Here is a 16593-nt window from a genome sequence, read left to right as displayed (position 1 = left end):
TCTCAAAGACCATTGGTGAAACAAGGAAAGTTAGAGTGGATGGAAGCATGCTAGAATGACCTTAAATGTTTTAGACTAAAAACAGGAATTTGGAACAATAAGATATAAAGCTGAGGGGTTGAAAGGTGAAGGGGGGGGTGCCTGGGTGGCTCAGTCAGTTAAGCGTCCGACTTCAGCTCAGGTCACGATCTCGCGGTCCGCGAGTTCGAGCCCCGCGTCGGGCTCTGGGCTGATGGCTCAGAGCCTGGAGCCTGCTTCCGATTCTGTGTTTCCCTCTCTCTCTGCCCCTCCCCCATTCATGCTGTGTCTCTCTCTGTCTCAAAAATAAATAAACGTTAAAAAAATATTTTTTAGAAAGGTGAAGGGGTTAACTGAGGGTGGAAAGCAGAAGATGCCTTGGGAATGGTTACTTCCCTTAGAAGTTGAGTGTGTAGGTACAACACTGACCTCTTCCATTTCGAAGGAGTCTGGTACTTTGCCTGCAAGACGAGAGAAGCTCTTGAGCTTGTTAGCTTGGATCGAGTTCACCTTCTGAGTTCTGTCCTTGACTGACCACTCAGACATATAGGAAGGAGGAGCCCTCTTGGCCAGCGTGGATGGGTGAGGCCACTGCTTGCTCAGAAGAGCTTGGGGAGAATGACAAGGTACCAAGTCATCACAGGCTTGGAGAGACGAGTGTTCTGCTGAAGGACACAAATGACTTTGGTCATGGTTGTTTGTCACAGCTGCTAATTCTGCTCCATATTCTCCTGATTTTGCAGAGGCAATGGAAAATTTGCCCCTTATCTTCAATGACTCTGACACTTCTGAGCTGCAGTCCTTCGCAATACTCTGCTTTGAAGCTCTCCTAAAAAGTCCACCCGTTCTTCTTCGATGTTCTTGGGCCTCACTCACTGAGGTTCCTTGCACATTTCCCCCTCCATATTTCTCTTCAGCTTTATTCTGCAGGATGTTAACATCATTCAGCAAAGATGAGAAGGCATTGGCTACATGGTCCAGGATCTCTAGTTGTCGGAAACGACCTGAACGATACAAGAAACACACAATTTTTAGACTGGGTCTTTTCAATGAAGCTGCATGAATGTAGTAAAAACTAAACAGGCTGGTAACACATGTGATTTTCAAGATGGGAAGGACTTAAACTCTTGAAACTTAAGTTTTTCTCACTATGTGCCACTGGTTATTATGGTGGTGATTCCTCAACATAAGAAGATGCCACTGTGTCTTGGGGAAAGCTAATAGCTTTTATATTTAGTTAAATATGCATAGCTATATACACTCATATATGCCTGTAGTTTTTATGTGTAAATCCATAAAAACTATAGGCAAGGATCAATCTTAATATTGTATATTAAACTAAAGGTTAAAGAGTGAAGCTAGCTCTTTCATGTGAGGTGAACTTGAGTATTCTTCCGTAGCTTTAGGTGGCAGATACCATAATCATCACCTCCATCATCCCCACCTGTCCTGTCACCTACAGTGTGCAAAGATCATGGAATATGGACTCAGAAGGCCTGGATCCAAATCCCAGTTCAACCAATCATTGGGTGTGCGATGTCAGAGTAGATGAATTAATAGAAATATGGTGCTTAGTCTGTGCCAAGCACATAGTAAACAGTTTCTTCATCAGGAGAATGAGTGTAATAATACCCATCTTACGTATCTCTCACATCTGTTGTGAAAGCACAATGCTATACAGTAGTTAGAGTTATAAATATGTAAGACTCTAGAAGGCAATTTATCGTCCTCAGTTGTCCGAGGGAAGATAGTCATTAATGTGAAAATCCATTTGTCTTTTCAAATGAACCAGCTCCTCAACTTGTAAGTCCTTCTGGGTGGTGCATGTAGGCAATGTGCAATTATTGACTTAATTAGCATATGGAAGAGACCTAGTGTGGATAGGTTTGGGGATACATTGTCACTTTGAAAGAAAATGGTGAAGAACAGTTTTGGTATCTCCAGATCATAAAACCAAAAAGATGGAAACAGAACATTTTGTTTTTATTACACAACCTTTTCTCAACCCCAGTGATAACATGCAGGGTTGCATAGCTCAGCAAAGGTCAAAGGCCACGTTGGTGAGTAAGGATACTATCCTCTGTTCTGTTGCTTGCACCCTCAGGACTACCCACTCTTCCATGAGCACATCCTTGCATCTACCTGCTCCCTCTGCTTGAAAGGCAAAGACATTGACTACTGATCCTTCTACTTTAAAAAATGTGATGGGCTTTTCGTAGAGGATTATGATATTCTTTCAATATCTAAAGGAACTCTTGGGTTCTGGATATTTTCAGAAGCATTCTGATTACATTTTTCCTCTAAATTCAGCTTTAACTGAAACAAAATCTTTCTTTGTGAGCCCAAGGGTATGACTGAATCATAATTCTATTTTTATGATTGTCATCCATCCATCCTATAGCAGATTTTTATACTTAGACTAGGAATCTATCCATTTAACTGGATAAGTCAATTCAGAGAACAGTCTTACGGTGTTGGGTGAGTGGGTGTTTTGTGGTTTGTTTGTTTGTTTTGCCTTTGGTAGATTGAACAATGAACCAATTGATTCTCATCCCTTCACGTTTGAGCCTTTTTTTATTGATGTTGAATAAGACATACTTTTCCCTTCTGTTTTTGGACCAACCAACTAATTTTATTATTGCTTATTTTACATTCAACCTTCTCGGCTTTCTTGAATCAAAAGTGGTAAGTGTTGAGTGAGAATGGCTACAGTGTGTTATTAGCACAGTTTTGAGTGGTGGAAATGAGTGGGCACAATCACAGGAGCAGGGGCCAGCTCCCGGGTCTTTTATAATCTGTGTGTCAATTTCATCTATAAAATGTTTACTTTACAGCTCAAGTCAAACACTCCTCAAATACTGATAAGAGTTATTGTCTCCAAATAAAGAATTGATCAAAGAACTTGCATCTCCCTGCGGCTTGGAGAAGGAGACAGCAAAGAATGATACTAATTTCTTCCAAAATGTAAAGAAACATCTCCTAACAACATCTTCGGGGATACATCCTCTTTTTAAAAAACTGCATTGCTGAAATTTTGAGACCCATTTTACCCACATGAAAATGGGGGAAACAGAGACTAAAATGAAAAATCTAAGATATTTGTTTGAGAAAACCACTTTATCTCACTTGACTTTCATGAATTTATTTAAAGAACTTATTTCAGAAACAGCATTTTGGCATTTTCTCCAGTCTAGAATTCTGCAAACTCTATCCCATGGAGGAGATGTTCTTCAACGCTCCTCCAAGAGGGGTTTGATATTTAAATGATTTTGAAAAATCTGCACTGCATCCTCTCTGGGAGACTGAGAGTGCACTTCAACATACTAAACAAATCCTGAAGTAAATAAACCTGTTTAACTGCAAGGCATCTTTCCCCCAAATTATTTGAGCACACATTCCAAGAGCGTCCTAGTAACATCCTAGAGAAAATTCCATTGACCACCAGCTGGGGAAAAATAGCAGCATGTATGATAACTAAGAGGTTTAGGTATAGTTAATCCTCAAATCTGGATATCTGACAGCTTAATACCTACCACTCACGGCTCATGGTAGAATAAGTAACATTCTAAGCCTTATAGATGAGGAAATTAAGGTTTCACCTTGCGACTTGTGATAAGCTTCGTGGTTTCTCTGCCTCCCCGGTAAGTGGCTATGGCATATATTAGTGCTTTCCACTGGTATTGCATTTTTTCTTCTGGACATATGGTAGGACTGCACATTCTCACCCCTTTGGAGTTAAGTGTGGCCATGTAACTGATTTTGGACAATGAAATCAATGAGTAAATTCTGAGCAGAAAGAGGTAAGAGTCAAGTATGATTCTCCATTTCCACCTTTTCTCTGTCATTGCAACCAGTGACTTCCAGGTGATGGGGCCAAGACTACATATGAAGCCATATGCAACAGATCTTCCCCCAAACATGCACATGAAGCCACAGCAGACGCGTAGTATAGAGTGATCAACATGTAAACGTTTCTGCTCTAAGCCACTGCAACACAGGGGTGACTGTCACTACACATACATCCCATATGGTCTCTCCTAATACTGTGGCTCACCTGGCCACCACCCCCATTGCTGAGATTCAGTAACCACGCAGTCCCCACTTACCATACAAGTCCGGGTTCTCAATGTCCATTCGCTGCTTCTGAGCTTCAAGAAAAACCTGGTTGTTGATTCCTCTGGCTGCTGAGCCACAATCCAGAAATCTGGCTGGGATTTGAGTGCAGATGTCTGGCTCATCTGCACCAAACCCCAGATCCAAGAGAATCTCCACTGGATCTTTTTCCCAAAATTCCAGCCATTCAGGAATGCTGTGGTAAAAATATGAATATCTTTATCCAGTAACAGTTCATTTAACAAGACCCATTTTTTTTTCTAGTCACCTCACACACCCAATCTTCTAGAAATTGAATGGAAGAGGAATCTAAATAGGCAAATAGATGGTGCATTTATGAGAACTCACATATACTTACTCAAAGGATAGTCCATCAACCCCATTCAGGGACTGCTTGGCTGTACTTTCTGTGCAAGACCAATGAGTTTATTTATCTGTCTACTTCATAGTAAGCAAATGTTAAGTTAGAGACAGCAGGAAGACTGTGGGACAGAAACCAGAAGCGATGCACTGATAACCACAAAGAAATGGTAGTTCATGGCGATGCGAAAGAAAAAACATAAACAAAACAAAACTGTGAACAGCAGAACTCAAAAAAGAATGTTTTTAACGAGAATCAGTCTGAGGGCATCCTCAGCTACACAAATCTGCTGAGGGTGTCATTAAATGCAGACTCCAAGGACTGATCTTTACAAATAATAATTTGTAGTCCCTAAAGCGGATTAAAATATATTCTGTATTTGTGTGTGTGTGTGTGTGTGTGTGTGTGTGTGTGTGTGTGTGACTTGGGTGAGAAATAAGAAGTGCTTTCTTCAAATCATTTTACTCAGCTTTGGCACTTAAAATTATAAACTTCAGTTCTCTGGAAATTATATTTATGTATACTTACCACTTCCCAATCACTGACCTTCTCCTTGGTAACTGTGCTATTGACCTTTTTTTAAAAACTCATGGATTACATGGGAAGCAGAACTTTTGAGGAGGTTTCCCTAGGTTTGCCTGGTTCTTTTGTTTCAGGTTTCTGTTTGCCTCTGCTTTACATGCAACACCAAGGAGCTTATTTGAGATAGTTTGGATGATTTACTTTCATGACTTCATCATTTAAATTGGGTTAATTACAATTCATGTATTTAGCCATTCACACATTTAACAACAGCCACCTGTAGTCTCGCTGGGCAGGCCCACTTACCACACATTACTCAACATCACGTTTACACTTTCTTATGTGACATAGAGATCTGGGGCTTTGCCTCCTGATTCGATCAAGGAAGAAAAGATAAGCCAAAAACTCTTACTATGGGTCTTAAATGGTTCAGCTCAGATATCTTAATCATTGGAAAGAACTGAAGAACTGAGGATACCAATCTCTTGACACCCCCAAATAAAAATGTTTTGAGGGAGAAAAAAAATTCTTGGGAGACATCTAACTTGTGTATGAAAGATTTGGTCTGTTATCATATTGTCCTCATGGTACAAATATTTATCTTGCCCATTTATACAAATATTTATTGAACATTTGTCATGTTCTAGGCCCTCTGCTAGGCACCCAAGGTGCAAAAAGGAATAAAGACATAGTTCTGCCTTCTAAAGGCTCACAATCTCATGTCTCAGAATGTATTGATTGATTGATTTGTCAGTAAACATTTTTAATATCATTAACTCTTCTTGTTTACATTTAATTATGTAAGAAATACATAAAATACATTCACATTGTCAAAACATTATATTACACATAAAGGTTTCTTTCCCCTTGGCCATTATCCCCACAAATCCTGACTCCCCTCCTACTAAATTTATCTGTATACTTCCATATATTTTTCTATATTACATATATGCTTTATAGTTTTCACTTGTTTGATCTATAAATAGTAGCATACCCTACTGCATATCTTTCTGCATCTTACTTTTTCCCCTCAAAAAGATGACTTGAAGATCGTTCTAAGCTAGTATATATAGTTCTTTCTGCCTATTCCTTTTATCACTGTATAGAATTCTATAAAATGGGTGGGCCATTAGTTTGTTGGACCATTTCCCCATTGGCAGATACTTAGCTTGATCTCCTTGACTCTTTTGCATCGTTCTTGTGAATCAGAGTTTTGAAATCCTTTATTCATTCTCTCATCCATTCATTCAACAGGTTATTTCTCAAATGCCTATTTATAATTTCATGAAATCCACAGTTGTACAGAATGATTTCTCTGGGTGAAAAGTGCCTGGAAATCACATACCTTTGTGGTATACTTGCAGTAGAATGGCAAGAGTTGAAACTGGTCCCTCTAGAAAGGGTGGGAGTTTCTGAAAACGGATGCAGAGATCTACAGTGGGGGAAAATACCAATGATGAGATGTGTTGATTTAGATAGTCCCCTGGGAGATCATTGTGAATCTTTCCCTTCCAGAGCAAACATTTGCATTTCCTCCTCATTTCTAATAATCCCTAATGGCTGCACCTTTGGAGAAGAGAGAGCATGCAGTGGAGAAGATGCTCCTGTTTCCAAGAGCGTTGTGTTACAGAAGGTGTGAGAATTTAAGTGTTAGGTGCCCGCTAGTGCTCATTATAAAGGTGACAGAATGTCTCACTTTTGACAGATGGCAAATCATTGGGGAACCTATCAGGAACACAGCTCGGCTAGGCACCAACTTTCCAAAGAAGTTAAAATTATGTGATGAAAGAGGTACGGCGAGCGGTTACTGAAGTGACTCCCTATTAATTCCCATAACGGTGACGGATTCCATAGTGCATGGTTAACAATCTCTAAATGCTGTCTCCTGTGGCCACCCATATGCAACAGTAACTGGCTCCTCCCCCACCACAAAAACCAATGACACTCTAGCTAAATGGGCCTGCGTTGCAAGTCATTTGAAAGCACTTCCAAACAGAATGAGCCCCTGTTATAATATAGTTCAGTTTTATATTGTTCTGATGTACCACTGATTCATTGAGCCTCAGTTGTAACAGCCAATTGGCACAAAATGGGAATTTATCAAAGAATACAACGTAGATCTCACTTTCCCTGGAAGACCAAGTTATCCTGAATTTTCCTTAGTCCTTGCCCAGATTTTGTCCTTTGCCTCTTTGTTCAATTGCTTCTCTGAGAAGAGAGCAAGAGAAGCAGTTAAGGCTGAGAACATGTATGTTTCTGAATAATAAAGACCCTGATTTTAACAGATGGTTGAACTTGCTGGAAGCCCTGGAGAGAGGCAAAAGATATCCTTTCATTTATTGCCTCACCTCAGTTTGTATTAAGCCTGCCATATTTCTGTTTCATTCGGGGTCTGTAAGCATTACTTTCCTTTATAATGCTCAGCAAAGCCACCCAGAAACTGCCCTGGCCTTGGATCCAGGAGAATCCATGTATAGTCACAGTTCTGATCAAGCCATGAGAGCAGGAGTGAGTCACTGACCTTGGCTTTCATTTTCCTCTTCAACAAAATGAGAAAGTTGTCTGAGAGATTTCTGGGGTCCTTTGTGGCTCTATGACTCTATAAGCAGCAAAAATAATCTGCTAAGAAGGAAAAACTACGACCAAATAGAAGAATTGTGAATTGGTAGGAGTCAGAGGGATACAGTATTGAGTATTTGGTTTTCAACTAGTTGGAATTATCTTGAAACACGCAAGGGTGGCTGAGGCATGGAAGCAGAGTTCTCAAAGTCAAAAAGCTCACCTTCTATACCACTGGTATAGGATACCTACACGAGGGTATTTCTCAGAATCCCCTGAAGGGCTTGCAAAAACACAGATTTCTGAACCCCACCTTGAGATTTTCTGATTCAGAGTGTCTGGGATTGGGCTTGAAAATTTGCAATTCTATTAAGTTCTGAGGTCATGCTGCTGCCACTGTTGAGCACTGCTTTGAGACCTAGTCTCTATTCTCATATTAAGATAATCTTACTGTTTTCTACTTAACATTGGAAGTTTTATGTACAGTTAACCCCTGAACAACGTGAGGGTTAAGGGTGCTGACCCCCCACACAATCAAAACTCCACAAATAACTTTTGGTGTTTTTTTAACGTTTATTTCTCTGTTGTGTTTTTGTGTTTGTTTGGTTTTTGTTTGTTTTGCTTTGTTTTTTGAGAGAGAGAGAGAGAGAGAGAGAGAGAGAGAGAGAGAATGAATAGGGGAGGGGCAGAGAGAGGGGGAGAAAAAGAATCCAGAACAGGCTCCATGCTCAGCACACTCAGGTTTGATCTCATGTCAGTAAGATCACGACCTGAGCTGATATCAAGAGTCGGACACTTAAGTGACCCAGCCACCCAGGTGCCTCTCCACATATAACTTTTAACTCCCTTAAAACAGAATTACTTATAGCCTTCTGTTCACCGAAAGCCTTACCGATAATAGTCAATTACATATTTTATATGTTATATATAATATATTGTGTTCTTACAATAAAGTAGCCTACAGAAAAAAAAATGTTATTAAGAAAATCAAAAGCAAAACACATTTACAGTACTGTATTGTATTTAAAAAAAATCTGCATGGTGAAATCAGCCAAAGAAAGACAAATACCACATGATTTCATTCATGTGTGTAATTTAAGAAACAACACAAACAAAGAAAAATTTTAAAAATTAAAAGAAATTTAATTTAATTTAATGAAGACAAATTAAATAAAAAACCCAACATACTCTTTAATACAGGGAACAAATTGGTGGTTGCCAAAGTGGAGGTGGGTGCTGGGATGGGGGAAATAGAATTAACAGTACGCTTATCATGACAAGCACTGAGAAATGTATGGAATTGTTGAATCTTTATGTTGTACACCTGAAACCAGCACTGTATGCTAATTATACTTGAATTAAAAAAAAAGTCTGCATATAGGTGGACCCACACAGTTCAAAGCCGTGTTGTTCAAAGGTCAACTGTATTATTGCCCAGCAAATAGCATGGTGATGACTAACATTGACAGTGTGAGAATACAGATGCGACTATTTCATGAACAGGTCCTTCTGAACACTCGTATTACAGTCAAATGTGTTTTATGCATATATTTTAATTAAATCCTCCCTCCAAGCCAGCATTTGTTCGTTTATTGTGCTCACTGCCTCATGACATTTAAAGAACCTCTATTTCTCTCAAGGCTAGTGAAAGTGTTCCAGGTGCTGTGGCTAAACCAGTGACAAAATCCCAAGATCCATGGCATTGTTAAGAAAGCTCCTCACTTCCCTTTCATTTATGAAAACTGTGGCTGTCAGATACTGGAGCAGAGTGACACTGACACCTACCTCATGTAGTCCGTCACGGTCATGCACACCATCCCTTGTTCACGCACAGAAACTGCAACAAACAAAAGGGGACATGAGCTTAATCTCCTCTTGTCCCATAGGAGATTTTCTAGTCCTCAGACGAATTAACATGGGATCGATTTCCATATCCGAGATTGTATGTGCATGAGGTACAAGGCATCTCTGTAGTGAACAAGACAGAATGTAATGAATGGCTAAATTGTGTGATGACCACTTGAAGAAATGTACTTGCTTGGTCGAGAGGGAAGTCAGTGGCAAATGGAGTAGTTGGCCAAGGTTTCATGGAGATACTATCTTGGATTTTTAAGAATGGGTAAAATTTGATGGATGGAAAGAGGTGTTGCCATGCACCAAGAGGGTCTGTAGCAAATGCAAAGCACAGCGATAGGGCTATTAGAAGGGATCATAGGCTATTTTGGAATACTCTCTCATGGCCCACAAGGTCGAGGAGCAAGGGTGGGGACAGGCAAAAAAAATACATGAAGGACCCAGCATTTGTTGACCATCTTCCATGCATTTGTATCTCTTAATACTCACAACACTCTTAAAATTGAGGACCTATCCTTATTTTTCAGATAAGGAAACAGACTCACGGAAGTTGAGTAATGAGCCCGTGATCACACGTTCAAAAGTAGCAGATCCAGGAATTTATCATTACCTTTATTATTGATTATAGCAATAACAGTTACTATTTAACATTAAATAATAAATGAATGAGGCAGTGTGCTAAGCATGTTGCATGCAGCACCTCTTTTAATTCTTACAACATATCAAGGAAATAGGTATTATGAATCTCTCCTTAATAGAGAGCCAAATTGAGGCTCAGAGAGATTAAATAAATTTTCCGTGGCCAGCAGGATACCACAGCTTATTTTTATTTGTTGCTATTGTTGCTTTTCAAAACACCACACTGCCAGCAGAATGTCCTGTAACTTATTTGAAAAGCAGAAAGAGGAGTTTACCTGGAAAACCAGGGAAGATTTTTGAGCAAACAAATTAATGGGAGAGAGAGGATGCGGAAGATCCATTTGCCTTGTTAGTGGTGCTGAGAGCAGAATAGAAGAGCTGATATTGGGAGGCGGAGGCCCGTTTAGGATGCGTTGTGGTTATGGTAAGCAGGAGTGATGATGTAATGCTGTGGCTGCTGGCTGCCCGGGCAACATTCAGAACTTGGGCTGGTGCTTCCAGAAGTTTACCAACCTTCTCATTTCCTCTCAGGGTGGTTCTCCCGGGTGCTTTCCCGAGTACGAACATGTGACATGTAACATACTGGAAATGTTGCCACTCAGCACTTCCATAAGAAAGTGAAGTTTTTCACCATAAGAAATATAATGCATGTGGGAGAAATTAAAAAAACAACAACAACAAACCTATATGATTGAAACATATGAAAAAAGAGCCTGAAATAATAAGGGCTCTTCAGTGTGGAGCCAGAGTACTTGTTTGGGGAGGAGACTAGAAACAGTTCTCAAGGTATCCACGAACTTGCCTCTGAATGCCAAATTTGATATATGGAAATAACACTTATAGTTTTCATTTGTTACAAGGGCTCAGTGACCCTGCTGGATGGAAAAGGAACATACAGTCTCGGAAGGATAAGGACTCAAGGCATATCACTGAGGTGTGAGTGAACAGTGAGTTCTTAACTAAGCTCAGAATACACAACTACAATTTTGAAAGGTAGTGAGAGTATGGCTGCAATGAATGTCTGCCCTACAAAACAAATGTAACTCAGCCACATAAGTCATATGGGGTGAACAATATAAATCTACTCCATACCTCTCAAGCATTTGGAACCAGGCAGTTGAGAGACTAATGGGACAGTAAGAAACTATTATTCCTTGCCTATTGGAGGGTCTTTTTGGTTTTAGTTCAAGTATAGTTGTTGCTGTTGTTTTCCAGTTTGCTAATTTGCAAGATAAACTTCCTGGGCTTGTCAGGGTTCTTGTTCCCTTTGCCTATATTCAATAAGGAACCTGAACCGAGAGGCACAAGCTGGTAGCCCAGTTCTCCCCAGCACCGAGATTCCTAGAATTTCCTTAAAACTCAGAAGATACAGCAGTATCAATCCCAGATCTCTTCAGGGAGCGATCTGTTGGAGCCCACGTGTTCTGCGATTCTCCGCAGTCTCTCTCTGTCCTGCTTGCTTGGTTCATTAGCAGTTACCTGCCCAGCTCCCGGAAGCACTGGAGTCAGCTACCTCGGACCACGGCAAGAATTTGACACCTAGGGAATGCCATAATGGGACAAATTCCTGTTACCCTGCATTTCCTCAAGCTTCTGTAGGCACCACGCTTGAGGCTGCCCCAGCAGAAAACAAAACACTTATAGATGTGTCTGTATCTACCACGTAAATCCCTACTGGCTACGATCTCCTTAAGTCCTTCTTTCTTCTCCAGTTGCTTGGTCTTGATATTTTCTCCAATTTATTTTTCTTTCTAGGATACCCTTATTAGGTTTTTTAAAAACCAGACTCTACTCTTTAAAAGCAACGGTGGATGAAGAAAGAAAGAAAAAGTAAGGTCCTACTCTCCCTAGGTTTTATAAGGGTTGATTTGGAAGAGAATTAAAGCAAGAAAAAGAGTTCTCTGCTCTACTCAATACATCCCATTGCATGGGTTAAACGCCGGTTCTGATTCCCTTTTAGATACTTGAGTCTCCAGCCACCCTCCCTACTGTTAGGTGGACTTCTGCCATCTGAAGCAGCAGACATGCACTTAACCCTGCAAAATGTATTACTGGAGAAGATGTAGTGAGATATGCAGAAGGCACTAATTAGCACCTTTATTGGCTTAGAAAGCATTTTTTATTTTGGTTTTCCTAAGCATTTCTGACTGATTCATGGAAGACATTTGGTTCTTTGGAATATCGTCCAATAGACTAATCAAATTACATTTTCACAGGGCTCTAAAATAATAGCATTCTGAAGCTTTCTGTGTATTTAACTCCTGCATGCCCAAGACACTTGGTAGAGGCAGTCAGCGGGGTTGAGTTGTCTCAGTTTGCAAATAATCGCAGTCTATATGCTTACAAAATAAAAGGTTCTTCTTTCTCCCTGACATTCATGCTCAAAAACCTTAAAGCCAACTGTAATGCTTTGCTCTTCCTCACCCATGTATCTGCTTCTTCTCTGGATGCAGTTGACTCCCCCTCTCCATTCCACTGCTGACACACAGCCCACACCCTCATGACATCACCCCGAGTTCATGAGTTCACAACAGCATCTTCCCAAAGGGGGCAGGATAAACACTGGAATTTGTCATTTCTCTTCTCAGAAATCATGCATAACTCACTAGTGTAGAGATAGCACGTTTGTAACACGTGGACTTCAACTCCCCAGCACTGCACCTGTGGCAGCCATCACTAACTATTCATGACCAAAGATACGGTCCCCAAATCCTACACAATACAGACCCCAATTACAACTACCTCTCCTTTGGAACCTGAGATGATCTTAACACATCAAGTGTGATTCCTTCTTTCTGGATTTTAAGGCATTTATAACCTGATAACACCTTTTTTACCAGAAAAAATTTCCACCTTTGCTCCCCAGCATGAAACCATTTCTCTAATCTGACCACCTTTTCTATGTTTTCCTGCACACATTTGGTTTTCTTTTCATTCCGTGCCTTTGTTCAAGCTCCTTGAACCAAGTGGCATTGTCTTCCTTTGCCTCTTTGTTTTCTTCAAAAACATATTGCTCTTTGACTAGCCCAAGTCTCTCTTCCTTGAAAATTTCCCAATATGACTCACATCAGCTTCATTATGGACCAGTTTTACTAAGGTCTTTTGTTGACTAGCTTTGGGGAAATCAGATGTGTTAGAGATAATTCCTACCTCAGTGGGATTTACAATTTTGTCAGTGAGTCCTCTCCCTAATAATTGGAGGCAGCACCAAGTGCCATACAGGCAGAACCCTTCATGGATGTGACCGGTGTTCAGACAAAAAATTGAGTCTTTTAATGCAGATGTCAGGAAGGGCCTTATAGAGAATACGGGACCTGAATCAGGACTTAAAAGAAGGGCAAGAGGAGAACAGAACAGGAAAGATTTTAGGACGGGAGGAATTAGATGAAGAAAGATAAAGAATTAGGATGGCAATGAGAGGGGCTGAGACGAGAGGGTCTTGTGAAAAGCTGGCCCAGGTTGTTTTCAGATTGCAATGGTCCTGGGAAGTCAGAGTAATATAAGTAAGAGCAGGAGCCATGCATTCTACATCTTTGCATTCTCCTCTAACTCAGTTCTTTGCTCTAAGTGCTTTTGTTTGATAAGCATTAGGGAGTATCTATTATGTTTAACTGGATTTACATTGACCTCATCTTATAGACCACAGGCTTTAGAATTTGATTCTGTAAGTTCTTATTTAATGAGTTCCTTCCGGAAAGGTGTAAGTTTATGCTTCAAAGATTTCTCTGGGGATTGGAGAAGTATCTAAATATTAAAAGGACAAATGAATTAACCACCCATCAAGTAATCGATGGTTCCAAGCAGATCTTTGACAAAAACTGTTTCTTTGCTATAGGAGTTGGTTCTGTTTTTTTTTTTTTCTTTTTTTCTTTTTCCCTCGCAGTTATTCTTGGCTGTGTTGGTAAACAAGTGTACATTATATAATGTGGCACACGCATCAGTGTAGGTGTCTGTCCCCACAGGATAACGCCAATGCACTCTAACAGGGCGACGGTGCTGATGTCTAATTTGTTCTTCAGTGGTGGGAATGGGTTTACCAGAAACTAGCTCCTCTCCCCAGGCTTTCTTATACACAGTTTTAATATGGAATCTGGGATTAAGAATGAGTCAGAAACCTGAGAAGAGAGACCTTAACAGTCATAACCATGTTTCTTTAGCACCCCAACTGACCCCAAAGAGGTTCTGAATGTCCTATTGTGTTTGTGGCTATAAGAAGGCAGGCCCATAGATCCTCACTGAGGGAAAACTGAGAATCAAACTTGTGTTTGTGTGCGTAGTTGGTGACCACGAAGAGGGGTTGATCTTCACCATCGGTGGAGGTTCTCAGACAGAAAAAAGACAAAAAAAATTGAGGGATTTCCATAAGGGTGTTCCCTGTAAGTTATCCATGTGCCTTGAGCAGACAATGCTCTGGAGATACTTAAAAAGAAGACTGCCAGACCCCTTAGCTAAAATGCCCAAATATTTGTCAGAAGACAGGGCAGACAGTGAGAGACCATTCTTCGTGAAGTGCTTTAATGAGACTTGGGAGGCAAGCAGCCAGCCTATCTTCATGTGGCTTTCCAGAGGAATTATTTGATGTGTCTTTTTTACTTTCAGATCCAGATATGGTTATTTTACGTTTCCGTAGATACTCGCTTGACTTCAAAAATTAGTTTTACTCTAAGACTTTTAAATTCTGGAGGACTGTGTTGTGGCTCTGAAGGCTGATGCACAAGAGCCAGAAGACCTGGAGAGAGAAGTAAATGTCGGTGACATTAGCCATGATGCTCACACTTTGATTTTTCTGGCAAGGACATTGATGCAGGGCTTTCCTCCCAGGGGTTTCCATGCATAGCACATATAGTAACAGTAAATCGAACCAGTCCTCTGGAGAGGCAACATGGCTACAGAGTCAGACAGATCCAAATTCAAATCTTGACCCTCCTGTCTACTGACTGGGCTACTTTGGGCAAGTTACTTAACCTTTCTGAGTCTCATTTTCTTCCTTGCAAAAGTTAGTCATGGTAATATTTACCTCGGAAGATGGTTGGGGAAAATGAGATAGCTTATGTAAAGTACCTAGCTGTGTGGCCTTCACATGTATTCATTTCTTTCCCCTCCCGGTTCTACTGATAAAGAGACGGAAGTGCCAAGGGCTAATGGCTTTACCTGGTGTAATGGTGTTCAACACGATGTGAAATGGGCCAGTCAGATTCCAGTTTAATAAAAATGAGACTTTGGGTAGACACAGAGCAGCAGGAAAGCCCAAGAGTCACCATAAGAGGACAGCACCCCACCTTGGTCATCTCAAAATTCAGAAGGAATTCAGCAATAGGTCCACTGAAGCCTTATGCCATCCCCTGTCCCATTTTATTTGGGGCTCAGTTTGAGACCTAGAAGCCCATCTGACTTCTCTGGGAGTCACTGGGTCACCTATAAGATGAGCAGGCACTTGAATCTTATTCCTACTTCAAAGTATAAAAGCCTCAGGGGTGACCAATGAAGGAAACAGCCTTAAAATAAATTCTACTTGTAGTGAGTTGAATTTAATTTCCGTATCTGATCTCTCATTTTAGAATGTGTTCTTTATTTGGAAATAGGGTTTTTGTAGATACAATTAGTAAAGATGAGGTCATACTGGATTAGGGTGGGTCCTAAGTGCAATGACTAATGTCCTTAAAAAAAGAGAAAAGAAGACCCACAGGGAAAAGTGGCCATGCGGATATGGAGGCAGAGAATGGAAAGGATGTCACCACAAGCCAAGAAATGTCAAGGATTTCTGGGAGTCACCTAAAGTTAGGAAGGGGCAAGGGAGGATTCCTCTCTTGAACCTTTAGAGAGAGAATGACCTTGGCTGACACACCTTGATTTCAGACTTCAGCCTTTAGAACTTTGAGACAATAAATTTCTGTTTGAGGCTGTCAGGTGTGTGGTAATTTGTTAGAGCTGCCCCAGGAACTAATGTACCACTCTGCATCATACTAGGATTGCATGAGGGCGTTTTATCTATCTATCTATCTATCTATCTATCTATCTATCTATCTATAATCTACCTATCTATCATCTATCTATCTACCTATTTATTTTTTATTTATTTATTTTTAATGGTTTATCTATTTTTGAGAGAGAGAGAGCACGCGCAGGGGAGAGGCAGAGAGAGAGGGAGACAGAAGATCCAAAGCAGGCTCTGTGCTGACAGCAGAGAGTTCAATGCGAGACTTGTACTCACGAACCAGGAGACCATGACCTGAGCAGAAGTCAGACACTTAACCCACCGAGTCGCCCAGGTGCCATAGGATTGCATGAGTTTTTATGGGATTTTGCCTCTAGTAGGGATTACTCTTCTCCCCTTTCAGTTTCTTTTCACCTTGCCACAGATTTTCTCCCTGCCACCCTCACCACGACCTTCACATGACCAGATTCTGATACCGTTTGTTTCCACATTTTTCAGTATGACTCTTGGCTTCCCTAAACTCCACGTTTATTGGTCTCATCATGGCTAAACCAGCCCACGGAGGGCTGATAGGATGCTGGACTTAATGCTC

At 40.7% G+C, this 16593-nt stretch overlaps 1 protein-coding gene across 1 annotated transcript in view; it reads right to left on the bottom strand.

Moving 5' to 3' along the window:
* Nucleotides 1–16593, bottom strand: part of ITPRID1 (ITPR interacting domain containing 1) — an 84249-nt gene that overhangs the window by 63770 nt on the left and 3886 nt on the right. The window contains exons 4-7 of the mRNA XM_042927618.1: nucleotides 9359–9410; nucleotides 6360–6446; nucleotides 4125–4327; nucleotides 448–1022 (exon numbers count right to left, since the gene is read on the bottom strand). Coding sequence (XP_042783552.1) covers nucleotides 448–1022; nucleotides 4125–4327; nucleotides 6360–6446; nucleotides 9359–9410 — 917 coding nt within the window. The remainder of the gene's footprint in view (nucleotides 1–447; nucleotides 1023–4124; nucleotides 4328–6359; nucleotides 6447–9358; nucleotides 9411–16593) is intronic.

Source organism: Panthera leo, chromosome A2 (assembly GCF_018350215.1).
Source record: "Panthera leo isolate Ple1 chromosome A2, P.leo_Ple1_pat1.1, whole genome shotgun sequence".
Taxonomy (NCBI): Eukaryota; Metazoa; Chordata; class Mammalia; order Carnivora; family Felidae; genus Panthera; species Panthera leo.
The sequence above is the reverse complement of the archived record's forward strand: the minus strand, read 5'-3'. Positions and strand labels throughout refer to the sequence as shown.